This window comes from Daphnia carinata, chromosome 2 (genome assembly GCF_022539665.2).
Source record: "Daphnia carinata strain CSIRO-1 chromosome 2, CSIRO_AGI_Dcar_HiC_V3, whole genome shotgun sequence".
Lineage (NCBI taxonomy): Eukaryota > Metazoa > Arthropoda > Branchiopoda > Diplostraca > Daphniidae > Daphnia > Daphnia carinata.
In genome coordinates, this window is record NC_081332.1 from 6,436,004 (window position 1) to 6,462,227 (window position 26,224).

The 26,224-nt window shown below is 40.2% G+C and overlaps 5 protein-coding genes and 1 non-coding gene across 9 annotated transcripts; 1 reads left to right on the forward strand and 5 right to left on the reverse strand.

The window, feature by feature from the left end:
- Window positions 1–623: 623 nt before the first annotated feature.
- LOC130686575 (protein XRP2-like) lies at window positions 624–2,278 on the reverse strand. The gene is made up of 5 exons (XM_057509696.2): window positions 2,128–2,278; window positions 1,823–2,029; window positions 1,570–1,742; window positions 1,155–1,314; window positions 624–1,079 (listed from the first exon to the last, which is right to left on the reverse strand). The coding sequence occupies exons 1-5, from the start codon at window positions 2,250–2,252 to the stop codon at window positions 959–961; spliced, it is 786 nt and encodes a 261-aa protein (XP_057365679.1). The 5' UTR covers window positions 2,253–2,278; the 3' UTR covers window positions 624–958.
- A 114-nt stretch (window positions 2,279–2,392) lies between these two features.
- Window positions 2,393–6,792, reverse strand: LOC130686992 (calcium-activated chloride channel regulator 3A-1-like). Its single transcript, XM_057510150.2, has 16 exons — window positions 6,613–6,792; window positions 6,407–6,534; window positions 6,150–6,337; window positions 5,772–5,949; window positions 5,568–5,697; window positions 5,279–5,509; window positions 5,051–5,215; window positions 4,588–4,989; window positions 4,278–4,517; window positions 4,036–4,207; window positions 3,798–3,959; window positions 3,558–3,725; window positions 3,390–3,490; window positions 3,224–3,329; window positions 2,932–3,158; window positions 2,393–2,844 (listed from the first exon to the last, which is right to left on the reverse strand). Exons 1-16 carry the CDS (start codon window positions 6,784–6,786, stop codon window positions 2,548–2,550), a joined length of 3,069 nt encoding a protein of 1,022 aa, XP_057366133.2. The 5' UTR covers window positions 6,787–6,792; the 3' UTR covers window positions 2,393–2,547.
- A 2,569-nt stretch (window positions 6,793–9,361) lies between these two features.
- On the reverse strand, window positions 9,362–12,668 carry LOC130686585 (ETS domain-containing protein Elk-3-like). 4 transcript variants are annotated; one of them, XM_059494265.1, is made up of 6 exons: window positions 11,844–11,927; window positions 11,426–11,753; window positions 11,013–11,245; window positions 10,700–10,948; window positions 10,399–10,631; window positions 9,362–10,328 (listed from the first exon to the last, which is right to left on the reverse strand). In XM_059494265.1, the coding sequence occupies exons 1-6, from the start codon at window positions 11,893–11,895 to the stop codon at window positions 9,447–9,449; spliced, it is 1,977 nt and encodes a 658-aa protein (XP_059350248.1). In that variant the 5' UTR covers window positions 11,896–11,927; the 3' UTR covers window positions 9,362–9,446. The 4 variants fall into 4 exon arrangements, with proteins under 4 accessions (XP_059350248.1, XP_059350249.1, XP_059350247.1 ...); XM_059494266.1 differs by lacking the exon at window positions 11,844–11,927 and adding an exon at window positions 12,534–12,668 and having other exon boundaries at window positions 9,363–10,328; XM_059494264.1 differs by lacking the exon at window positions 11,844–11,927 and adding an exon at window positions 12,229–12,646 and having other exon boundaries at window positions 9,363–10,328.
- A 749-nt stretch (window positions 12,669–13,417) lies between these two features.
- LOC130686564 (cytosolic 10-formyltetrahydrofolate dehydrogenase-like) lies at window positions 13,418–18,906 on the reverse strand. The gene is made up of 18 exons (XM_057509681.2): window positions 18,737–18,906; window positions 18,073–18,211; window positions 17,452–17,686; window positions 17,313–17,367; window positions 17,130–17,240; window positions 16,521–16,625; window positions 16,191–16,445; window positions 15,625–16,125; window positions 15,442–15,557; window positions 15,251–15,381; window positions 15,086–15,176; window positions 14,987–15,013; window positions 14,763–14,929; window positions 14,509–14,702; window positions 14,323–14,442; window positions 14,000–14,250; window positions 13,728–13,927; window positions 13,418–13,646 (listed from the first exon to the last, which is right to left on the reverse strand). The coding sequence occupies exons 1-18, from the start codon at window positions 18,752–18,754 to the stop codon at window positions 13,591–13,593; spliced, it is 2,772 nt and encodes a 923-aa protein (XP_057365664.1). The 5' UTR covers window positions 18,755–18,906; the 3' UTR covers window positions 13,418–13,590.
- Trnad-guc (transfer RNA aspartic acid (anticodon GUC)) lies at window positions 17,808–17,879 on the reverse strand. The gene has a single exon. It is a non-coding gene; the product is annotated as a tRNA-Asp (tRNA).
- A 4,142-nt stretch (window positions 18,907–23,048) lies between the features above and the next one.
- On the forward strand, window positions 23,049–26,126 carry LOC130686550 (very-long-chain 3-oxoacyl-CoA reductase-B-like). Its single transcript, XM_057509667.2, has 6 exons — window positions 23,049–23,449; window positions 23,861–23,907; window positions 23,972–24,047; window positions 24,453–24,790; window positions 25,475–25,687; window positions 25,764–26,126. Exons 1-6 carry the CDS (start codon window positions 23,302–23,304, stop codon window positions 25,944–25,946), a joined length of 1,005 nt encoding a protein of 334 aa, XP_057365650.1. The 5' UTR covers window positions 23,049–23,301; the 3' UTR covers window positions 25,947–26,126.
- The last annotated feature ends 98 nt before the right edge of the window (window positions 26,127–26,224 follow it).

The following is a 26,224-nucleotide window of genomic DNA, read 5'->3' on the forward strand; positions in this document are numbered from 1 at the left end:
TAAATAGAACGGATGTTGGTACAGAGTCATAATACCATGTGTCTGAAGGCTGGCTTGGTGTCAATTTCATAAAGTTACTTTGACTTTTGTTCGGTGAAAGCTTTTACCCCTGTTACCAAACAATTTATTATTTTATTACAAATAAATAATTTAATAAATAACTAAATAATTTAGGGTCTGTTGATTATACATCATAGATGGTCATCCTTTAACGAAGTTCTCTTATATTTCGAAACTACAAATTATTTTCTAGCTGTAAAAAGTACGTTAGATGCCCCATATTTAGTTAACTCAGCAGTAACGTGCCACTATGGTGCTACATTTTATGCAAATTAAAACTCCGGACGCATGGCAAAAGAGGACAATTGTGAGAACTTTCATGATAAAGTGGGTGAAAGTAGAAAAATAATAATAAAAAACTGTATCTTATTATTACGAAACAACACCACGACATCCGTCCAAGAATGTTGGAGCGCAAGTTTTAAAAGTACGCTCCTACTTTCCGCCTTGATGACGTTGCCAATCGTAAATAGAAAATGAATCACAGGAACATGAACAATTTTATTCGTGAGAGTAGCAAAACAGGTAGGCGCGGGATACAAGTTATTTGTTTCTGAAGCAGAAAATTGCGCCACGCCCCGGAAACAAGAAGGCGGTTAACCTTGTGATATTTGATTGTCCTTGGACTATCCCGAAGGGCTTATTCAACATGAGCTTATAAGGTACAGTATGAGTTACAACACCTGTTGCAGTCACATATCTTAGTTATCAGAATATGCGTCTCTTCCAGAGCTTGTCGACACATTGAAATAAACCATCATTGCCTTTGTAAAGTCTGATAAAAAAAGAATGTTATATTGCAATCCCAAAAACCATGTAGAATGTAGCCTTTGGTATTATCTTGAGTATGTTGAGGCAACACAGCAATATTTGGGAACCATTGCTGTGTTTTTCTTTATTAGTGTTTGCCCATCATATCGTACTGGATATTGCCTAACGGATCATCCCTGTCGGAAATGTTCAGCGCTGGATGAGTGAAGGGGATGAGGGATCGGGTCCGGTTAAAGGTAATTTGGAGACTAAACGGAGAAAACAGCGAAACGAGGAAAACGTAAAATCATTCTACATATCAACGAAAAATAAACCAGATTTACTTGGTACAATGCAAGAGTTCCATTTCATCTAGATGATCTTCTACTCGATCTTCAACGGGTAGCAACCTCCAATTGCTCGACAAAGAAGACGGTGTAAAATCAAAAATCTCCGACCACCGATTGGCGATTGTCGAATTCAGTCTGGCATTAGCAAAGTCATCTTTTGGGATAACAAGTTGAATGGATTTAGTTTATGAACAAAAACCCATAAAGTAATAGGTGAGAGGTTGGCAACTGATTGAATCTTGTGTAACCTGTCAGAAATAATTTTGAATCTAAGCCACAACCTGTGAGAATCTTAAGCCAAATTAAGAATTCTAGGCCAAAATTTATTGTGAATCTAAGCCAAAATTTGGAAACCCGTACACTTTGCTAGGGAATTGCCAACCCCTCGGTAATCAAGCTTTCGGATTACCACGCTGCCCTGGATAATCGAGCGAAATGCATTGAAACTTCATCGCGTAAGACACCTCGATGCTTGGTTGACTGCTACAAAAAATATAGCAGGTTATTTCATTACAATCTCTTGTTCGAAATTGTCCGCAAGACGTCACGACGAAACACTGACTGCAACTCCGTAAGAAAACGCTGTAATATAAACCAAAAAAATTGCATTATGTTGGTCCTCATATTTGATTCACTGAAAACAATTTATGATAGATGAATACCTGCCTCTGACTGGCCCCAGAATAATTTTGCAATCCATGCAATCATCGATAAAGATGCTATCGAACGTCCCTGTGACAAGAATTAAGCATCGCCTACATCCGTCGATCGTAAATTGCTGTCCTTGGATGACGATGGTTCGATAAATGAATTGACCGTTCATATTTTCTAATTGAAATTGGTCCGCATCAATTTCTATTTTTTTATCCCTGTGTTTTGAAACAAACATTCATGTAGTGGCCATGGAAATACAATAAAAATTCTAACATCAAATATGTTCAAACATAGTCTAGAAAACCAAACTAACCAAGAATAAACGGGCGGATGAATCGGAATCGCATTACTATGACGTATTGGGATCGTTACGTTATTGGCATAATCGTTACACTGACTGCTGATCCAGTTTTGAATTAAGTTGAACACGTTACCCATAATATAGCGTTGATTTGCAAACTACAAAACCAGAACGCCGTCCAAAACGAACGGATGTCATTGTGTTGAAGAAGCCGTTGTCGTTGCCTAGCTACCCGAATTCCCACCCCACCTATCGACCCATAACGCAGCTAGTGGTACACAATTTGAAGCAACCTTTATTTCGAATTTCACATAAACTAATTCACAAAACATAGCCTTATAATTGATTGGAAATGTGGGAACTGTAATCTAAGCACCAGAACGAAAGACTTTACCTAAATGAAAAAAAAAACCTTTTCTTTTGCTTTAATTTTTACAATGCGAATGCTCGAATCAAGAGAAGTGAGAACAAAGAATTAAAATAGAATGAAACACCAATGCGTTGGGCACCACTAGGAAGCGGCGTCGTAGCGCTTGTAGTCCTAGGCACTGTAGTAGGTGTCGTCGTGGTGGTGCGGGTGGTCTGCATGGATGTAGAAGATGTTGGCATAGTAGACGTTACTGTGCTGGTTCTTGTGGTGGTAACAGTTGATGGAACAGTAGTAGTTGTAATCGGTGGGGGCTCCGACCCAGTTAGATAAACCATGGGTGCAGCATAAGATTCAAATCCCTAAATCAGCAAATGATAGAAAATATGTCAGACTTGCATTGCTAAACATTTGCTGTAAAATGCTTGATATTTATATTCTGTGCATACCGTTGTACTTCTCGAACTGATTGTGAAATAAATCGTAGGAGGGGAAGGTCCAACTCGGGGCATTCTGACGGTCACCGTTTGTGCCTCGTATGGCGTTACAGGTGTTAACGTTCCGCCAATGATGTCACTAGCCATGATCACTACAGCTGACGTAGGGATAGTTCCTTTATCGTCGATGATGTCACTAGGATAACTGCTATAAGCCAGTCTGTACGACGCAACGGAGTCTGTCAAGTAATTACGCGTGTTAAAGTCGTTCGTTACAATGTAGAGATAAAACGAACTCGCATACCATTTTTGCCGTAGCTATTTTGAGGAGCGGTCCAGTGGAACGTAACCTGATCATTAACCGGGTTGCTGTAATCGATCCTAAAATCCATAATTCGAAGTGGTTTCTCCTACAAGTAGACGGTCATAAGAAGTTTCGCTTACAACGAAACTACAAAACAAAATTTTACCTCGTAAAAATTTGCTGCCTGTACTTGAAGTTTTGCAACATAGGGATACCAACGCTGGAAGGAGGTTGAAGAACCTCCTTCATTGAACGACGGATCTTCAGCTGTTTAGACGAAAATTATATTGGTAGAATGTTAATGTGAAAATCAAATTTGATATAAAATAGCTACTTTGATCGATGGGCATGGAGCGACTCGATGAATATTTAAATGGCGCAAGTGGATTGGTTCTACGATAACCATCCAATCGAACAGAAATGCGGTAGTCGCCGTTGGACGGAGTAGTTGGAGGTCTATAGAATCCTGAATAGATGCCGTCTTTCTCAAGCAAATCGGGATCTGATTTAAGAAAAACAAAACAATTCACGTAAATCGAGAAATCGTGTCTTCTACGAGATCACAACGACGTACAAAGACCGTCGTCACGTAACGAGATGTTATCTGTGTTTCCAGTTGGTCCGTGAATCATGGCAACGGCAGACCTTAGTGCGCGGGAAACCGTGAAGCCTTTACGAACTGAAGCGTAGACCAGAAAAGAAGTTTCTTCGTTAACAGCAGCCATGTTAAGAAGACCTTTAAAGTTGACGATACAAAAAATAATGAAAAAATTTGATTTTAAGTTGTTGAAACGACAAAGACAAAGTCATACCGCTATTTCCGTTGGTGTACACTTCAACCTCGACAACTCGATTTTTGGGTTGGCCTCCTCCGCCAATATAAACGGGAACAGTGTTACCTAGAACTTCAATAGCCTCCACATAGCCTGCCATGTCAGTACCTAACGTGTGGACCGAATATGTGGCAGTCACAGCATTTGATACCTACTCAGAACAGAAGAATCTTTAGCATTTTTTTTTTCATTTGGATTGTACTTTGAAAAAGTTTCATTACCGGTGTTAGACGAAATGTGTGAACTTTGTATTTTCTATCCCAACTCAAATATAGTTGCGAGTGTTCTGATGATGACAACGTATAGGTCATACCATTCGTGTTGTTAACATAGATTTCGTAGTCACCAGTTCGTGAAACGGGTACGAAAAAATGCAACTCTATCACGCTAGGCATGAAGTCCACAGTGTAAAATCCCCGGAAAGGTGTTGAAGCAAGAGTCGTGAACTGATCACGCACAAGCTGTAAAAATAAGAACAGATGCATATCAGTGAGGGTATATATCATAATAAGCTGTTGATTTTCATTTTACTTGAATTCTTCGGTTTTGATACCGTGATTCCTGGACGAGTTCAAGAGCCTTATTTATTACGCTTGAGAAAACGGTTTGATAGTTTGTGGAATCGGCAGGAAAATGGGTTCCACCGGACATTAACGTGCTCCTGCTGAGCACATTGTTGCTGCCGAATTCGAACGTTACAAGGCGTGCACTTCGCGAATTTAGTAAATGAGTAGCCTCGCATTCCACGTTCATTTGTTGTACTCCGGTGATGTCGTTCAGTTTAACCAACAGAGCGATTGACCCCGACAGATGAGTGAACTCGGTCAAAATGTCCCCAACGTCCAGAATGGCTTTCTCTAATAACAACCCTTGCCCAGCCGATCGAGTCAATCCGTTCAGCTTATTCACCAAAATTGGCTCGTTTGTAGACACCTACATGTTTTACAGTGCAATAAATAAAATATGTAACTCAATGTTAATTTTTCAGCCTTACCAATACGGGAGATTGTATTTCAGTTAGATATCCACCTAAACGACCATTCGAGGTAACGACAGACCCGCCCATAGTTGCGATGCCTACAAAAGATCTGGGACTGTTCGCGGCTAGTTGTGGAATCATCCTTTGGGCTATTTCTGTCTTAATGTAATTAAACACAGTCTAAAGTAAAACAGATTCACGTTAGGGTGGCCTATTCCACTTATTCTTCCGTTAATAAAATACATTATCGGGTAAAGTGTGATTAGACGCGTCCAGGACTATGTAAATTGCTTGCGATGCACGGACTAGATAATTGAACTGCGGTGTCGTGGTCGTGGTGTTAGCCAGAGGACTCAGGTTGTTGAAATCGGGATTCTTTTTAATGACCGTTTTGGTACTCCGATTGCGACACCAGTAGTTTTGCTTGTTCGGAGCTGCTCGGTCATGATTTTTTTCGTCGGAAAACTTGGAGACCTAAGGAATAAAAAAAATATTATGAGACGAATAAGAAAATGAAAAGATTTTCTTATACCGTAGGTAAAAATGGCATAAACATCAAGGACGATGACGGTCCTGTTGTTGCAGTCATATCGGGGATGAATCTGCAACTGAGATCACCTGTCTCGGTTGGGGTATTGGGATAAGTGCAACTTCCTCCCATCCTACACGCCAACGTGCAACCCGTCAATTATTCTATGTTCTTTGAGATTCAATTATTTTGATGACGGTGACTCACGAATTCTGGTAAGAGCCTTCTATCTTGCTGTCGTTGGACCCTGTCAGCTGCCATTCGCCTCGAGGATTTAAGAAAGTGTACGGGAATTTGGCACCTAGGTCGATATACGTCTCCGGAATACCATGCTCATCATGAACTCCGTATCGGTAATGGGCGAATTCGTGAAGTATTACCTTAGCTATTGTAAAATTCATAATAAAATCAAAAGAACACGAATGTTACACTGTTCGTAACAATCTAAATCGGCTAATACATGTCAACATACTGTATCTTACCGCCTAGAAAACGAGAATGTATGTTTAAACATAACAACCTTGAGTTGTTTTAATCCTAAAAGATTTACAGTCGTCTCCAAACGCCACCAATTATATAGCTTACCTTTATCGCCATACTTGGCGACAGTTGCACCATTGACGTCGAGGAAAAACTGGGGCGGTGCAATGATGTATTCACCTGGCTGGCCGCACATTTTAGAACTGTAGGACCGCGCTGATTCGATCAGAGATTCAGGATCATTTGAATTTTTGGTGGTCTCAATTCGCATATCAGCGTTCAAGTAATTGTGCCTTTAACGTTCCAATATTAAAATATAGTTCTAATCACTCCATTCAAATTAATAAAACATTTTTTTTTACTTGGATGTCGGCGTGACGCCACTAAGGATACTGATCCATGAACTTGGCACTAAAATGTTGACTTTTTGTAAGTAGAGTATGTTATCGGTTGCGTCAAAAAGCATTTTAGACGTAGATGTCAACGTCGCCTGTTTTGATCAGAAAAAAAATTAAACAGCTGTTTAGTATATACTCATCTAATTTAGAGTTCAAAACAGCAAAATCACTCTGAGCGCGTTAAGGAAGGGAAGCCGTTGATCGTCTGCGATATCCATTGCATCCTCGGAGATTGCAACAGTGAATTCGTAACCGTGTCCGTCCAAGCTGATGGCTGCGCTCGATCCCAACAAGATCCCCAAAACGAAAAATGCGAAAGCCAATCGAATGGCTGTTAACGACATGGTGTTCTGCGGTAAAAATTTACAGACAAAAAGTATCCGACACAATAAGGTCTATTTCGTACTGTCACCGAGAATAAACTAAAATGATTTCAGTTCACTTTGTGGCTTTTACATTTAAGGTTGGCTGTAAAAAAAAATGTCCTCGTTTGACCACCTCCTACGGCAGCAAGATAAGGTAGAAGAAAGCTTTTCTCTATCAAACTCCTGTGGATAGACGGCTAAGCTTTGTCTCAAAGTGTTTGACTTATATTGTTTAACCTCATGAAATAATCAAGAGGGCTAGTTTGAAATAGATATGCCAAAAGCGTTGAAAGAACATCCCTATTACCAAACTTAAAGGTCTTAAGCTTATTTGTGTTCTTTTTGACCCGTTTTAGTCGGATGACGCACTACAAGGCGTTTTGCAATAGCCTTTTTTTTCACTTTAAGGATATAAGCCTGTCATAAATCCCACAATCCAAAATCCGCATTCGCAGGGTAAATAAGATTTGTTTGGTACTTTATCATGAACTGACAAGACATGCAGACGCAGGCATAAACAGAATTTGCGTAGTCGTCTGATGCCGCCGATGTTTGCAATCACCGAGATATGTTCTGATCCAATTTAAAAAACTAACATGTGAGTGAACGAATCTTCATTTTCTATGTGGTAAAAGGATAGATTGTTACGATGGCGTTTCTGTGTTGAAACTTTGCCATGCTTGACTCACTCATATTATCTCGACAGCAGGATTAAGTGTTGACTTGTGAAAACGAAGGCTTATTCTTTTGCTTCATACGTCACTTCGTGTCGACCACCTGCTGATAAGTTGACTCATTTGTATTTTAGTTTTGTGGCATCCATTGTGAAAGAAGGATGACGCAAGCGCTGGAAGACTTAGGGTCCAATAAAAGAAAAAGAACCGTGAAACAGTGCAATATTACAGTGCATATGTGCAAGGCTGCCGTGAGTCTTACTTGCCACCAGCTGCACATTATCACACACACATACGTTGAGCAGCTCTCACCTGTTGTGTCCTTGGAAATTATGAAAAAAAGAAAAATACCCGAGTGTTGTTATCATTATGTGTAGAAGCCAGACGGTTTGTCATCACTCTGTCACAGAAAATTATATTCTTTTGTCGGCGTTATGTTCTTTACGGCTCCATGTTTTAATCTGCTGCAATGATATCGAAACGCTTCCTACGACATCTCAACTGGTTTCGTATGCCCGGCATTTTCTAACAACGTAAAGTATAATAAAAATGAAACTATTACCGCGTAAGATGGTGTATTGTTGAGTACGTTCATTTGACACTCATCGACTCGAGAGAGAAAATGAAAAAAAAAAAATACCATATCGGCCAAGCCCATCCGGCTTTCTTTCCTCCACTTTCCCGTCAGTACGACGTTACAAAAGATGATGAGAAAAATGAACCGTATTTTGCAAACGAGTTTTCAAAAACAATGAAAGGAGAGGGGAGTGGGAGAGACGGAGCAGGCATTCAGGGAAGAGGCATACATTCAACATTATTCAAAATGATGTTTCCAAAATGCACCCCATATCTGAAAAAAGAAGTTCGAAATTCTTTTTGTTTTTCTTCGAACAAGGATGAATTAACTTTAACAGCGCTTTTTTTCTTTTTTCTCTCCTCTTTCAATCAATTAAAAACAAATCGCCTAACTATCACAGCAATGAACCCTCCGATAGTTTGAGCTGGTGTTGTTTTTCTGGGATATAAGAACAGATTAGTTTCCCCTTACTATGAATTACAAAAAAAGGATTTGGCGTTTAGAAACAATTATCCATAATTTCAACTAAGCCTTCGGTACTAACACAATAGAAAGACAAAATTCTAGAAGAGATGATACAAGAAGACAAATGAACGCGTTTCCGCAGCATCGGATCGCGATGGCACTTCTTAATAATAAGTCGTTCAACAATTGGCAACGTAATGGTTTTTTTCTTTTTTTTTTGTTTCAGAATCATGGGGAAGATCCCTCAGGTATTTCCTCTTGATTGGAACATCCGCACTCTCTCTGGCGCACAATAACGCTAAACTTATAGAAATGCGTCAGACTCTCCTACCTAATACAGGTGAAAGATTGAACCGTCAAGTCAAGGCACGTCAATGTACAACGTAACACACTAAACAAGATACATTTTAAACAATCGTCCCCCACGCCAAAGCAAGAATTGAAAATTAAAAAAAGAAAAACTGATCATTTTAAAACAACAAAATGCAGGCAAACGAGGAGATAAAACTAACGTAAGTTATACGCTATTATCAACGAAAAAAAGCAACAACGGGGGGAAAAAAATGAAATCATCTAGCATTAGCTAGAATCCATTACGTGATCCAACGTAAACAGTTCCTGAAAAAAAATTAAAAAGAAAGTTTGGATTTGAAACTAAAAAATATGGCCATAATTACAAACGAATTGTTGTAATTTACCATAGTAAAAGAACATAAAAGATTAGGTTGAATCAAAGACAACGCAAAAGAAGGTATGGAAGACCGCAGGACTTTGTTGTTGATAAGGCTATGGCAATAAAAGAAAAAAAAACCCGGTTCAATCCCCCCCCCCCTTCCCTTTCTGAGCGAGCGAATCCAATTTAAAGTAAAACAACCAACTAAACAACCATTAAAAAATAGAGTAGGATACGACGATCTGATAAATCAAGATTCCGACGGGGAAGATGAAACGGACCGTGTCCTTGCGGAAGTTGGCTCTTCATTTTTATCGCCCATTTCAGCTTCTTCGTATCCTTCTTCTTCTTCCTTTTTTACAACAGGTTTCGATTTCTCGTCCGTATCCTCCTGATCAGCACGATTCGTATCGTCTTTCGGCTCCTCTTTAACCTTCTCTCGCTCTTTCCGATGGTTACTGAGGTGTATATGAGGTCCCGGAGTAAAAAGCGGTGAGCGCAACGGATTGGAGAAGGAGAGCGGCGCCGTGAAAGGGAAAGCCGGAACGGGAAAGGTAAAATGAGAAGGCGAAAGGGACGGGAGAGCGGACGAACTAGGAAAGGCACTGAGCAACGGGGCCGAAGATGGAGGCCCATCGCTTCCGCTCTCTCCACTCACGCTGCCGGACGAACCTTTGCTGTTGATGGGATAACGAGGGCTACTGGCTACCGCTAACGGGCTGAGCGAGCTCCAAAAATGTAGTTGAGCTGTATTGAGGGCGTGACTGTGCGGATGTGGTAGCGGAGTGGCTAATGGAATAAACGGAGAAGGGTAGTTTGGGAAGAGACTAGGCGACGGAAGAGGAGCGGGAAAATTGCTAAAGAACGGCGTCTGAAGCGAGGGTGAATGAGGAGGTTTGCTCATTGTGGCGTGATTGTGCGAAGAGACTGATGGGGATGAAGAAGGAGCAGGTGAATTTAAGGTAGACGGTGATAACGAAGAACACGGTGAGGAGCTCAGTGGACTGGAAACGGGCGGCATATTTCCACCTCGGTAGTGTGAAAGAGACGAATCAGGAAGAACTAATGGCCGCGGTTTAGGTCTAGCTTTTGGCCGAGATAATCGATTGCCAACGAAATCGTTGCTCGCCTCCTTGTACAAGAAATAAACAATAAAAACCATTTTAGCTAACGACATAACTAATCTAAACAGCAACCTTTACCGAATGGTTGTTGAGGCGACTCTGTGAAGCAGTAGCAGTAGTTTTCATGCTTAAATCAGTAGCTTCAGTTTGCTCGCTTTTGACCCGTTTCATCCGATCTAGCTCTAGATTTTCCGCATCATTGGCTGTACGCTTGGCCTTCTTCTCGTCGGCCGTGTCGGCACTTAAATTGAGCGGCACAGTCGTATCCCTGTCAGTTCTGTCGTTAGAGTTCTGTCCCCCGTCCGGGAACGCTGTTTGTTCAAAAATCAATAACAATATATAGTGGAACAAATAGAAATTGCCCGTTTAGCATACGAACCAGAACTGATGGCACTACTCTGACGAGCAGATGTTAAATCTTCACTAATTCTCTTGGCCGAATCTTTGACATCACATGGTTTGGTGTCTGACAATTTGGAACTTAGATTGAGTCCATAATCAGGTGGTAGTGTATAGGCAGGTAAGGATGGGTTAACGACGTGAACACTGTTGTTGTTATTGAACTGTAGAGGCGTTGTTGTGGATATGGGTCGGACCAACCCGGGAACCTCCCCGCTCGGAGCGTACGCTACCAGAATAATAATATGTACATTTTCGGTTCAAGAAATGTAGCAGTAATATGATCGCATTACCTAATCTAGCAATGGATTGCATTCCCATTCCATTGAGATAGTACCCCGGTAGGCCGATTGCCTGTGGGTTGGATGAGCACACTTTCTCGGCAAGTTGTTTGTTGTTTTCACGGATGGCAGCAGCGTTTTCTTCTTCTTCTTGCTTCTCAGATTTCATGATCATTCGATTCGCCAATGAGGGCGATGAATATGATAACTTATCCGCTTTCATCACTTCCGGATATGACACGAATCTAATTGTAAAAAAGAAAGAATTAAATTTACGCTAGTAGTCAAGTGGCATGTTTTACAATGAGGTTAGTGACACTTATTTCCTGTTGACACTTCAGAATGCACAGCTTCTCTAGATTCAATTCCAATCGTGTCACAACAAACCCACACCTAAAAATACCAAAATAATTTTCGAAAATTACCTGTAGACAAATTTCTGCCCCATGACTTTCCTGATGATGTTTTTGTCATAATAATATCGAAGGGCTCTGCTTAATTTGTCGTAATTCATGTTGGCTTTGTTTTTACGCTGTCCCCACAAACGCGCAACAGCTTCGGCGTCGAGAAGTTTGAATTCGCCTTCTTCCCCAGTCCATGATATGAGATGGGCATGCTGAGATCCACCCAGCAACAACTCGAGAAGAAACTGCCATAAAGTCACATTCGAGTCTGAGGCAATTGCACCACTTCCACTGCCAAGCGGATTCAGACCGCTACTTTGGCTCATTGCATTTGAAGCACCTGGAAAACCTGGAAACAATAGCACTCTATTAACACTGTTTGCAATAATATTCGTCAAGTACCACTTAGAGATCAATAATCCTCAAAACCAAACTTCACCTGATGCCTGATTGAAAGTATTGATACAACATTGCAGACAACACACACACATGTGCAACGAAAAGCTAAACGGGACTAAGCAGAAAGATGAGATGGACAAATTCTCAGATAGAGAGAGGAAGACAGAAGGAGAGAGAGGAAAGGACTGGCTGGATCCTGAATAAAGCTAAAACCTTTCAAGTGCCTGCAGCCATCAATAAGTTTCATTTAAAGACCCATTTGATCCCATGACTGCAGTAATTGGCTCAATAGGTCCCTTCCTGTTGAAAGGAATCACACAGGAAAGCCCAGCAGTTGAAAGATAAATAAAAAGATCCAGTCTTGGATAGAATATTTGGAATAAGAGAACTGATCTTCAACTATGTCTAGTTTCCTGTCCACATACCTAATAAGGCCTCACCAGCTGCAACATCTTCATCTTCAGCCTCTTCAACTCTCATCTCAGCACCTAGGATAATCGACACGGTGCCTAAATTCAGCCCGTTTGGGACAACAAGCAGTTTTTCTTATAATAGTAGGCGGTGGAAAACAGATTCAAGTGAGGCACAAACGAATAAAGAAGCACACAAGCTCATCACTCATGGCAACAATAATGCTGTGATGAGGATCGAAACACACACAAAGTAGACGAACTCCTTTTAAAAGGCTTTTAATGAATACAACGAAACATTCCAAATGATGAAGACTCACTGAAATCCCTTTCGGACGTAATATTTACAATTTTTTTATGAGCGGAAAAAGTAAAGAAAACGACATCGAGTTGAAGAACGACACCTGCTTTTCAGGCTGAAGGCTTTCAGTCCTCAACCAAAACGCTGAGCACAGCAGTGACACCTATGAGTCACAAATAGAACCAAAGAAGAAAAAAAACGCCAAGAAGGAAATGCAGAATCCAGCATTACATGGTACACTGACAATCGCTTTACAAACATTAGAGAAAAATAAAATAGAAAATAAAATAGAAAATAAAACAATGAAAAAATAATAACAAGTAAAAATATATATATATATGTACATAGAGGCTTGTAGTCGCTTTTAGTACATAGCTAGGGCTCAAAGTTTTTAATATATGCACAAATTCAAAACACTTACATTTTCCCGTTTTACACAGTTCGGTTCTTACCCGCGTATTTCCTGAAAGGTGAAAGCTTCCTAATCAACAGGTTTCAGTGTTAGCCGCTTTAAAGGCAGGCACACGTAAAGCAATGCACGTCCTTGCCTTTTGTAGAACACCGTTAGACACGCAGAGCTTCAGCAGCAAGTAGGGAAATAGAATAAATATGGATCACGGTTACTGCCATGACGAATAAGTCTGAACTTGCGCAGATGTTATCAAATGACCAGAACATATAGATATTATGTAAATAAAAGCTGTTTTTGAGAGAAAAGTGCCCTGTTGATGTCGAGTGACACGAAGCCTATGTCACATGTAGTATCATTTGTGTTCAACATCACGAAAATCAATATCAGTCAGGTTACAGCAAAGCCTGTGCGGCGCGTGCCTGTGATATCTCCCTAGAATCCCATCAAAGCATTATGCTAGTACTATCCCACGCATTATGCCATCACAAAACTTTACCAAACTCCGTTTATTGAACCAAGTGATTAAACATGAATTAGCAAATTGTAAGCTATAAGGCGATATTGATTGATGCCCTTATGGCAATGGCCGGTTGCACGTACTACTTACTACTGGACTGCAATTGATAGAAACGGGTAGAAACCACGGGATGAAGGATGAAAGCTCTTAATATTCGATAGTCACACATTTCGTCTTTAGATATTCGTTCAAGGCTTCCTCACCTGTGCCAGAAAGAGAGGGAAAACCAAAAGCGCATTATCAGCATATACTGACTTTAGTAATACTTGTTTGCATCGTAATACCCAAGTCTTTTCCAAATCCAGATTGTTTGAAACCGCCGAATGGGGCTGCCACGTCTGTTTTGTTGTAAGTATTGACGAACACGGTACCTGCCTGCAGCTTTTCCGTGACGTACAGGGCTTTACTTAGATCTCGAGTGATTACTCCGGAAGCTAAGCCATACTCGGAAGCATTGGCGCGACGCAAAACACCATCCACGTCGCTATGAAAAATCAAAAAAAAAATCAAGTACTATGCAACTAAAACTGCTATTCGGCAAAAAAAAAATGAGTACCCGCTCTCGAATGGAGAGATGATCATTACAGGTCCAAATGATTCCTCTTTGGCAACGTACATATGATCTTGCACGTCAGTGAAAACAGTTGGGAGAAAGAAAAAACCCGGTCGATCTGCGCGTTTGCCTCCAGTGACTAATGTCGCTCCTTCTTTCACACCGATATCGCAATACTCGATCAATTTGTCCAAATGCGCTTTGTGATTCTGCGGGCCATGTTGCGTTCCACGATCCAATGGATCACCGATAGACTGTCATGAAGCAAGGAGTCATATGAGATCGTACTTGTTTCGTTGAATTTGTTATATCAGTTGGCTACAGACCATTTTGCCTATCTCAATCAGAACTCGTTTAACAAACTCATCATGGATGGGCTTTTCGACAAACAAGCGGCCTGCTGCAATACAATTTTCACCTTTGTTGAAAAATACGCTGCTCATGCCCTAAAAAAAAACATTACGAATATTTTCAACATTTTCTTCTTTTGTTTCTGTGTAAGCCAACTTTACCAAACGAACAGCTCGATCGATGTCACAATCGGAGAAAATGATGAACGGGGATTTGCCACCCAATTCTAACGAAGTCTTTTTTAAATTGGAATCGGCACAGGCTCGCATCACAATTTTGCCCGTTTCCGTGCTTCCCGTGAAACCCAGTTTACGCACAACTGGATGTTCAGCAAGCGCTTGTCCGATAATACTTCCTGAAGACAAAAACGAATTCAATCTACGAGTTAATAATATTGCTAAATAGTGTGATTCACCTTTCCCTGTAACAATGTTGATAACACCGGGAGGGATTCCAGCTCTTACAGACAATTCGGCAAACTTTAAAGCTGTTAGAGGACAAACTTCGGCCGGCTTATGGACGACTGTATTTCCAGCTGCCAAGCATGCTGCCATTTTCCAAGATAACATCATTAGGGGGTAGCTAAAAGTAGTAGAGCTTATTATTACTGTTATCATAATGCGGTTCAGTTTTACTCACTTCCAAGGCGTGACCAAACCACAAACACTAAAAATGAAATAAGGAAAGAACTTTGTAAGTGACAATCGTCTTTAACTTGTACGATCAAAAGAAACAAACCCGACAGGCTCTCGTCTGGTGAACGTAAAATTCTTGTTAGGACGCGCGTTGTTTACTGGGATAGTAGAACCATGAATTTTATCGCACCAACCTAACATTTTTGAATTATTATATGCACATTTTTTTTTCTTCTTAATACAAATAAATGTATATTTAGTTAATTACCTGCGAAGTAGCGCCATGTATCGATGGACATACCGACATGGGTTTTTAAAGCTAACGTGTACACGGCTCCCGAATCAATTGATTCAATTGTGGCAAGTTCTTCTTTGTGCTCTTCCATCAGGTCGGCCAATCTAGAATCATTTTTCTTTCATCAGCTTTCTGTAAAGGTAATTCTCAATCAATATATTTACTTAAAAAGAAGACGCCCACGATCCCTGGCGTTCATTTTTCCCCATTCGCCCTCTTCGAATGCTAGACGAGCAGCTTCGACAGCTTGCTGGACATCTTCGATACCACCACTAGATACCTGAAAGGTGTCACAAACATCAGCTCATAGCTACGTTAATGAGCATAAGAATAGAGAAATTTCCTACTTGGCAAATGACGGACTCGTCCGTCGGATTAATGATCGCAGTTGTTTTTCCGCTAGCGGCATCCATGAATTTCCCGTTAATAAATTGCTGATGAGGAAATCGAATTTCCCTATTATTAACTGTCATGACAATCGCATCGTATTCGACTTTCCCCGAACCATCGGATCCATCTCCTCGGAGTTTGGAGATAACACACTGGATAAGCTCGTTAAATTTCGTGGCCATAAAAACATCTTCATTTTGCAAAGTGACACCAATTTTATCCTTCAGCTCTTCGACTAGACGTACGACATCCATGGAACCGGCTCCAGCACCGAAGAAGTCGGTATCATCGCTCACGTCAGCGCTTAAAATGCTTTTCCACACTTGGCGGATAATCTCCTGTTTGGCTTTTTCATCTTCTGTCAGCTCCACAGCCGCTGAAGAGGAACTTTCAGCTTGGCGGCCATAATTGGCGGCCTTCATCACTTTTCCTTCCGCACTTATACGTTGCACGTTTACCTAAATGTCGAATGAAAACAAGTTCTAGGTTACAATTCATTTTCAATATTCTTATCTGTATTTACCCATTTGCCGTCTTGGCCTGGTATAAGAAATCCATTCTCCCATTGTATGCCAGGTTTATCGTTTCCTTGAAAATAAACTGCTTTCCCAGTGGGTACTGAAGGTTCTTTAAACAGTTGGGATCCGTAAAGACGAATCTCGTGCCAGACCGTCGATTCTGTTGGTTCCTCCAAAGAGACGCAAGTCCAAGCACCTGGTGAACTGTCCAAACCACGGATAAAATTGTGCAACTGTTGACCACTTAGCCGCCATTGCACCTGCAAGCCAGAATGTAATCGTCAGAAAAGAATGTTAACTTTCTTCATTTTGATATACGCAGGTGAGCTGCTTACCTGTTGAAGATCTTTCTTGTTAAGCGCAGGGTCATACGTCGCCCCTTCGACAGGCTGCTGAAGTACTGGCGCCGTACCCAACGCGATCAATTCAACGGCATCAACCTGTTTGATTGATATACGTAAGTAAATTACTAGTTAATACCATAAAATTCGTTTTGCTTTTCCAATTGTTGCAAGAAATTCTCTGAGGTCAAATTTAGCCTTCTGGTTATCGATTTTGTATAGTAAGAAAGAAAACTCCACAATATCCGTTTGACATTTCAGGGGAAACGCATTCGTTAAGAACTCTATTAATTCTTTCTTAGTAGTCTTTGTAGTCTGTCATGCACAGAATGGAGAAGTTTCCTGGTCATTACGGAGAAGTTACTTTCCAATCGTGCACTGCAGAGTGTACTGTATGACCAACAACGAGGGGATGACTTTTTTTTTACGGAAAAATATAATGGAACTTATAATCCTTTGCCAAAAATAAAAAGATAAGTAAACAACCGAAAAAGAAAAAGAACTAAAGAACTAAAAAATAGATAAAATTAGAACAAACGTCTTTGAGGTCATTGTTCTGAGTTTAAGTTCAACAACCTATCACCAAGGAAGTTTCAATTTTACCGTAGCTTTGATTCCTTCCGGATACATGAATCTCTTGTATAACGAATCCAAGGTATCGTCCTCGAGGACATCGCATTCCCTTTGAAGCAAAACTGGTCCCGTATCAAGTCCCTTTAAAGGAACGAAATAAAAACAAAGCAATTATTGTTGTTTCTTCCGACCAACTGATTTAAAGGATTTTACATCATCAGCCCAGAAAATAGACAGCCCTGCTTTGGCATCTCCCTCAATCAGGGTCCTGTAAAAATAAACATTTTGTAAAAATATCAAACAGTAAAAGTTAAATAAATAATAAACAGATGAGTGAAGGGACATGGCTCACCAAGCAATTGCGTTAGCACCGCGATGACGCGGAAGGATGGAAGGGTGATAAACGATACTCTTGAGTTGCGGAAAGTCAATTACTTCCATCGGAATGAATTGTGAGCAAAATGGAAGAACATTCAGATTGGCCCCGACCGATTTGTATTGTTCCAGCACCTCTGGAATGATTTGGCCTTTTTGTCTCCAAGCCTTGAACTTGAAAGTAGGCACAGCATCTTGACTAGCAATCGTCGCTGCAAAAATCCAATATTTGTGAAAAATTAGTTAAAATTTCATACTGCTAGATAAACCATGCATAGGGTAGCAAAAGCATAATGCATTTTAGAACCCCAGAAAAAAGCTAAAAATATAAACCTCCCCGACGGGGAATTGAACCCCGGTCTCCCGCGTGACAGGCGGGGATACTGACCACTATACTATCGAGGACTTACAATATAGTTCTGAGACAATCAACAAGAAGTACTAAATAAAGAAACAGATACACAATTTTTGTTTGAATAACAACAGTTTGAATCATTATTCTTTTTTTTTTTCAAATAGAGAAAATCCTATTATGTGTTTTCATCACTGCATCTGTCCCTACTTTAAGATAACGTATCGAAACAGTTACGTATATTACCCAGAGGATCCTCTTTGCTTCCCTGATCAGGGATGGTGAAAACGCCGACTATGTGATGTCCATTACTTTTGATTGCTTTGTAAACTTCGACAGCGAAGAGACTCTGGCCGATGATGGCAACACGTAAGGTTTCTTTTCCCTAAGAGGTAAAAGAACAGGAAGGGAACAGCAAGCGTTAAAAAAAGAACAGTGCAAGTTCATACCGGTATATACTAGATATTCCTGGTTTGGAGTTTCATCCCTTCAGGCTTTACCCTCGTTTTCCCCCTCAAGAATATGGCTGAACCCTCTAGCCGAAGCTAAAAACTCTCAAACCGGACCAGTGCCGGACGACTTATTTTTTTTTTTTTGTAACCGATAAAACATTCCCGTAGATAATGGAAGGTAAAATATTATTAGTCTCTCATTCAAAAAAATATTTAAGTATATTGAATGTGTGCGAAGAATTCCGCATCCAATGAAAACGCGATAGAGATGATTCAACGCCCCATTGGAAATGATTCACCTAACTCCCCGATATAGATTAGCATTAACTATACAAGCAAGTGGTTAAATAGCTACGTGTTTGGCCGGCAGTAGATCCGTTCCTCTGCTACTGCGCAATTGGCTAGTTTTCAATTTCCCTAGTAACAGGAATACTTAGCACGAAAAGTTATGTACTTACAGGTTTGTTGTCGCTCATGGTAGAAACGTGACAGCTATTGGTTTCTTTAGTTGAGAAAACGTAGAGTAAAATGATTAGAATTTACGTGAGTTTTTCTCCAGGAGGCTTGGCAGAAACCGATGAACCGCTTCACGATATCTGTGCTATCTCTATAGGTCCCGGGTACACGGGTGCAGGCACATGTCAAGTCAGGAAAAAAAAAGAAAAGAAAAACGCTTTTACAATAACACGCTTTTCGCCATCTAACGGTAGCAGAAAAAGCTGTTACATTTTTTTCCCAATTTTAGTCAACGAAAAGTTGCATTAGTTTCACAAACGTACTGACATGAAAAATTTATCAGTTGTGATTTTACGGAAATGCACAGATGGTCGCGGCGTTATTTTTTAAATAAGAAGTTTTCCTCAACCAGGATGGGGGATGAATTTAACCACGTGCGCAGCATATTATTTGTTGTCAGAAAACGCGGAAAGTCAGCAACGTCAAACACGTTTTTTGACCATTGTTTAAAAACGAAAACAGGTTCTGACGAGCCTTTTTCCCCCCAAACTCCTCTAAGGACCTACATAACTTGAAAAAAATATATTATAATAGACTCCAGAAGCCCACATATGGAACCTGACGTCTAATGGCTTGGAGTAGGTTAGTTCGATGTCGGGGATTCCTCAAGCTGTAAAGTCCATAACCCTAAAATAGGTCAGACATTCAGTAAGCCTCAGCTTTTTAGGTAAAAAGAAACATATTTGGAATCAAAACTAAAACCGAAAGAAAAATCGCATATGTAAACAAAGAGCGAAAGCCTGAGGCACCTCTGCCTGAAGATTCACTATAAACTCTGCATGAGGTAGCTGTCTTCGTTACCTACATATAACTCCACCTGAAACGAGGAGAACTACCTGAATTAGCATTGCATGTAAGGGTCTCCCTAGTCCCCACAGGCAAGGGCATACGTAGGACTAAACCAAAACTTTGCGTTAAAAATTTTGTAGGTCAACTATCAAAGAAAATCGCGTTTCTCGGCTACTAATTTTGATTTATAAATTTCAGACAACGTATTTCATGTCTCCAATGTGAAATTTTTAACGTAATCAGTTTCTTGTAGAATGTGGAGCTAAGTGGCTTTGGGTTTTCGTAAAATCAGGCTGAACGTTGCCCGGAAGTTGCTTTCTGTTTATACCCATTGAAAATGCGTCCTCACGTTAAACCAATGACCGCTGTTTGAATATTCTGTTACACGAAATGTCTATGAAGCTCCATGGTTGTTTTTGTACAATAAATTTAATGCTTCGTGATAAACGGCCCAAGCTACAAAAATGATGTACTGAAACGCAATTTCACAGGCACATGGCGAAAAAAGGGAAAACGAAAAAGTAAAAATAGGCAATCACATTTTTTGCGTAACAAAAAGAATCAAGAAAGATCTCAAGGGCGTTACATCCTTTTCGGGAGGCGAATTGAAGAAAAAAAAATTATGATCGCTAAAGTTCGCACGTGAATTGTAGACAAGGCCACGCAGGTTACGCATAAATTCTCAGATAATCGTATACAAACATGTAATTTGCATTATTAGTTTAAATATGACGAAAAAGATTGTCTGTTTTGTAAAAATGGAATTAAACTGCTTGTGAACGAAATAGTCTCATATCAGATAAGACTGTAATTACCAGACTATATTACCCCCCATTCAGTTGCAAAAGATTAAGTATTCCACTTTCTTTTTTTCGCAAATACACAAAGAAAAACTTTCGTGTCCTGGAGAGAAAAAAAAAAGCTGTAATGCGACATAACTCTCAGATGTTTGACGTAACTGCAACGCTTTTCCTGCGCCATATGTGCGGAGCAACAACCCCAAAAAGGGGCGGTTAACCATTTGAAAATCTTCTCTTTATTTCTGCAACAAACTACTCCTTTCCATGTCTGCCAACACTTGCCCTTGCCCTTGGAAAATTACTTGAATAATATTGCCGTGCAAATGTAAGATGAAAAGCAATCGTTCAATCAAGCAAATGAAATACTATGCTTTCTGAATCTAGAAATTTTGCGATTACACTATCAGAGAGAGAAAATTTACTGAAAATGAACACGTCATAGTCTACCACGATTTCGGTACTGAAGCCACGAACAAATTTAGAACGATGCTGAAATCGTATAAGAACATAGCTGGCGCGACTGTTCACGTATCGATTTCTCTAAGCCCCAAGAAAGCATTTTGAAATTGTATCATCACGATTTATTTTTAATATCTCTTTTTTAACGTAACTGCGCTAGATTATTTCTCTTTCCCCACAAATAGGCTTTCGCACTGCATATTTAGTCAAGTGGATTCCCTTAAGGTAAATATTCACAATTGCTGCTGTTGACGTGTGACATTTCGATGCCCACATTCAGACACACTGACGAAGCTTTTTTCGCCATCCGGGTCTGATGTTACAGCATACCTGGCTTACGTGTGGATTGAAATGTATGGCTTCCCTGATCTGGCAGAGCATTGAATACATAATTGTGTGTTCGCATTAAAAATTATACTAACGTTAAATTCCATTTGGGCAATGAATATCAACTGCATATTTAAGAACGCCAAACATGTAGAATTTTTTGGCTCTTCATTGAATGTTTGCCATGCCAACACGTTTAAAAGTTCGTATAAAATAACTGAAATGACATTAGCTTCCACTGCAATTCAAAGATCTCCTTCGTTTCTCCTGCAAGTGCCATCGGCACGTCGCATAAAAGGGAATCGAATTCACGTCCATCAGTTTCTTGTCGCTAATGGTGGAAATTCTGGTTTGCTTCACAATTATATTGTCACGAACACGTTTCCTGGCAATCGGTTTACAATAGAAATTCGGCCATCCTACAATACCTCATGTTTGCGATTGCTTACTATGGAAATTATACAACTGTCCCTATGATATCCGCACAACGTTATAGGCTAATGATGGCCCTAAAAATTTATTTATTGATTGCATTCGCCGAGAAAGCAGCATCTCGATTCTTCATCATTAATGCCCTAATTTGACACAAGGAGAAAAGGACACGACAACGGTTGTTAAGTAAAAACCAGTGAATTTCTTTTTTCATTTCAAAGATAGTTGTCACAACATTAAAGGGCGTTGTTGTGCTAACAAGAAAGTGGCCCATCCATGGATCGAATCATTTCTTAGACCTTTCTTGAAATTCGGAGAAATCTTTTCCATTTGTCTTTCTGGACTGTTCTGCCCGCTCTAAGGGTTAGTAACCCTCTATCTGTGATATAGATTTTCATCAAAAATGAGAATGTCAACCGCAGGGTCTTACAGGAACACCGCAGGGTGTAGAAAAGGATGGCAGACTTTACAATGCTACAGTTTTCCCCCAAATTTTTCTCCTATCCCATGGGCATGCAACTTACCTGATCTTCAGATGGTATGACTCTGATCGTTCTACGGATATAATCCGTAATCAGCACTTGGTGACCTCTTGACATTGATTTTGTAACGTCCACGAGTTTTTAATTGGTTGGTATATTTCTAAGCCTTAATTTCACACATGGGAAAAGTGTATGACGTTCAGAAGCACAAATGGAATTATGAAGTATTCTTGATCATTACAAACTGTCTAAAAAATTTTGCAACACTTTTCGAAAGAAGAGCTTAATATACGACGAATCTCCAAAAATTGGGCATGTCACAATTGTGCATTTACGCATCTAATTTTGACATACCAACGAGGCCAACGACTTGGGAATGTGCAACGACGTCGTAAACGTTTCCACTATTAGCTTCTCGCCTCTGAAAACATGGAAAACTGGATGCATTTGTGGACATGAAAATATATTTTATCCTAATAACGATTCACGACCAATCCCTCATAATAGACAATCGGGTTTCTCGAGCTGTTTTTACCGACACCATAAAACCGTCTGCACGAGCAGCCGTGCGAAACTACTCGCCTACAGGCAACCATCTTTTTCGTTACTTTCTTCTTTATTTTTATTTTTTTGTCTGCTTATTTCGAAAGGATTTCCTAAACAAAAAAAAATTGCCTTGTCCATGTCAACGACCGATTTCCGTTCTTTCTTAAAACAGAAAACGTTTGACGAATGCTGCCAGCAGGTTTTCTGGCATTATCTATTAGCTGGTGTTAATTCTCGTTTGTAGTGCACGTCGCTTTTATCTGATGGCAGGTACCACATCGTATCGTGTTCATTTTGTTTTTTAGGTATACTGTCCATAGGACTGCAAGCCGTGCCCCTCCAATTGTGGGCGTGCTCTTTCTCTACTCTTTTTTTAGTCTTGTTGCTTGGTATACTTTTATATGCTATAATGCAGCCTGTTGTTGTGCTCTCCGGTTCAGTCAAAAATTGACAATGATGGCTTCTTAGCTTGAATTGACTCAATTTAAAGTTGGTTGTGTGTTAAACCTGTGGATGTACACTAAAATTACTCATCTAAATTCAAATGCAAATTTAAAAAAATTGCTGTGCTCCACATTCGTCGTTTGACAGTTGTAATCCCAACGCTTTGACGTTTTCACCACTTCGTTATACCGTCTGATATTACGACTGTGAAAACCAAACCAAAAGAAAATGAGTGCTTTGGAAGTGATTGGTTTCGTTTTTTGTCTTTATTTACTGTGGAGCATCGTCAGTGCCTTGTTTAACTTACTCTACACGTGCTACCTGGGGAACGCGCTTGGCCGTTCCATCAAAGTAAAGAAGCTAGGCTCATGGGCTGGTGAGTTCATTGCCCCCGACCCTCACATTTCCTCTTTACTCATAGTTGCACACCTGTCTGTGGGTCACAACGGTAGTTTTCTGTTTCCTGTCGAAGTATACACTAAAAACAGCAAAAAAGTATCTTGGCATTCTTCCGTTACGTCCAGTAAAAGTGCCGTATTGCACTGAAGTTTCCTTTTCGCTGCAATTACGAAATGCAGAAGATTCAGGTCGCTGTCTGCTCCAACAGTGTTTCTCCGCAACCTCCTTACCTACATTTTTTTTCTGACCTATATTACACTAATAGTTACAAGATAATATCTTTGCCGTGGAGGAAGAAGAAGCTATCTCTTCACAGAACTATTTGCTTTGCTATAAAATGGTTCTTTAAATTAAATTTTTTTTCTTTTTTTTTTTTCTTTACCTCTAGTTGTCACTGGAGCCACAGATGGAATTGGTAGAGCATACGCCGAGGAGGTAAAATAATCCGAATCATTGCAAGTTTCCAAAGTTAATCTTAAAAAATTTCGCATTTTTTTAGTTTGCTAGACAGGGTTTGAATATCGTGCTTATCAGTCGGTCCCTCTTTAAGCTTCAAAATGTTGCCCGTGAAATAGGTAAGTTCTGGATACCTTTCTCATCAGTTCTCCCTCTGTCTCTCCTCTCCACCCCTTTGTACTATCCCTTTAAACAATACGAGGGGAAGAAAACGCTAGCAGCGAACAGACGGGGAGTCTCAAGTAGAGTGGAAAAGCAGGTCGTTTCATCCCGGACTGAGAGGGCAATGACCCAGTCTATGGTTCTCCTCGGAAAAGAAGAATGAGGAAAAACTTTTGGCAGAAAAAAAAATGAAAAAATAAACTTTTATTTCTTATAAATTTTTAATTGCATTTTGTGAGACATGGTCAACAATCTAACACAAATTGTTTCATAGTTTGTTACTATCTGACTATACGTTGGCTTCGTTCGTTCGTTTTTCTTGGTAGGCGTCTCTTAACTGGTTTTTGTTTGTCTTTATACAGAAACCCAGTACGGAGTCAAGACTCGAGTTATTGACGTTGACTTTACCGGTGCCAGAGAAATCTATGACCGGATTGGCGCCCAGCTTCAAGACTTGGATATTGGCGTCTTGGTCAACAACGTGGGCATGTCTTACAATTACCCGGAATTTCTCTGCTATCTGCCCGATGCAGGAGCTTTCTGTACCCGACTGATGCACTGCAACATACTATCAGTCACGGGCATGACGCTTCTCTTGCTACCCAAAATGGCCGAAAAACGTAAAGGTCTCATCCTTAACGTCTCGTCCGCATCTGCCGTTCTGCCTTCACCACTCCTCTCCATGTACTCCAGCACCAAGGTAAAGGATGTTTAGAAAGTATTACAGTTGGCTCTGCGCCAGTACCACCATAGTTAACCTATTGACCTTTATCAGCAAACCGCATTTCCCTATTTCGTATCAGGGAAATGCTTTTTTGGTGAATAAGGATGTTGAATGAAATCAAGATAAGACTATTGTTGGGAACTGTCTATGGCTATTGAGAGCTATATTGCAAAGCCCTTATAAACTATTTGATAGCTGTTTGCCCCTAGCTTCGAGTTATTACGTTCGACTTGATTATGGAATGTTAAAACTACTTTTTAAAATATTAGAAATGTGAAACGTTGGTGACGTAGGAAACCATCCGTATCGGCTTCCAAATGACTGTTCCGTACGTGCGATTTGGACATTAACATATCCGTAGACCTTGAATTATCCCTAGAGTTTTTCACATTTTCTGCCATATTGCCTTTGAAAATGAATGTTCTTTTTTTATTCAATGAAAACGTCAAGGACCAAGTTTTCCTGGTGAAACCTTGAAATGTTAAGCTTGTTTCAATATATCTTCAGGCAGAAAAAAACTAGCTTTACAAGACTTTGCGAACAGCTGCGTGTAGAAACCACACGCCGTGTAATCTTGCATTTGTGTTGCCTGGGGGTGTTCTAGATGAGTGGTCAGTTTTATTTTATACTTGTATGTTTTTGAAACTTCTTATAATACAGGCTTTTGTTGAGAAATTCAGCCGAGATTTGTCTTTGGAGACCCAGCATTTTGGCGTGACGATTCAATGCGTGCTTCCCAGCTTCGTCGCCACCAATATGAGCAAATTCAAGCCCAGTCTGACCGTACCCAGTCCTACCCAGTTTGTCCGTGGTCACATGAACACACTCGGTCTGGAAGTATCTTCTCCCGGATACTGGGTTCATAAAATTCAGGTATTCTAGTTGTGTTTTCTGAAGAAACCTTGGAGTCAATTTATTGAATCATTTGTTATTTGATTTGTATGTACAGATCGGATTTTACGATGTAGCGCTAAGGTTTTTCCGACCGGTCGTTGAACGCGTTGCTTGGTATGGTCTCTTTTCCATCCGCACGCGGGCTGTCAGACGCCAACAGAGACTCAAGATGGCGGAAGTAAATTCCGATAAATTACGTAGCGGCACAAATGGTGTAGGAGTCCAGCCGGTGCATTAAAGGTTTTTTTTTTTTTTTCATTGGATGCTTCTTCATCAGAAAGAAACCTATCAAAAGGACAATACCCTTCACGCTTTCTGCCGCTCATTGTTGTGTTATATGGCTATTTTGGTACCAGGCACATATAAATTGTTTTCTCCCCCCTCATCTGCTGTTTATTAATACATCTAGATGTCAGTATATCATCTTTTAAATGTTTCAATCATCGTGTATTTCTTGGCATATGAAAATTAAGGCTGCCTAAACGCACAAACTATAGTTATGATAATCGAAAATGA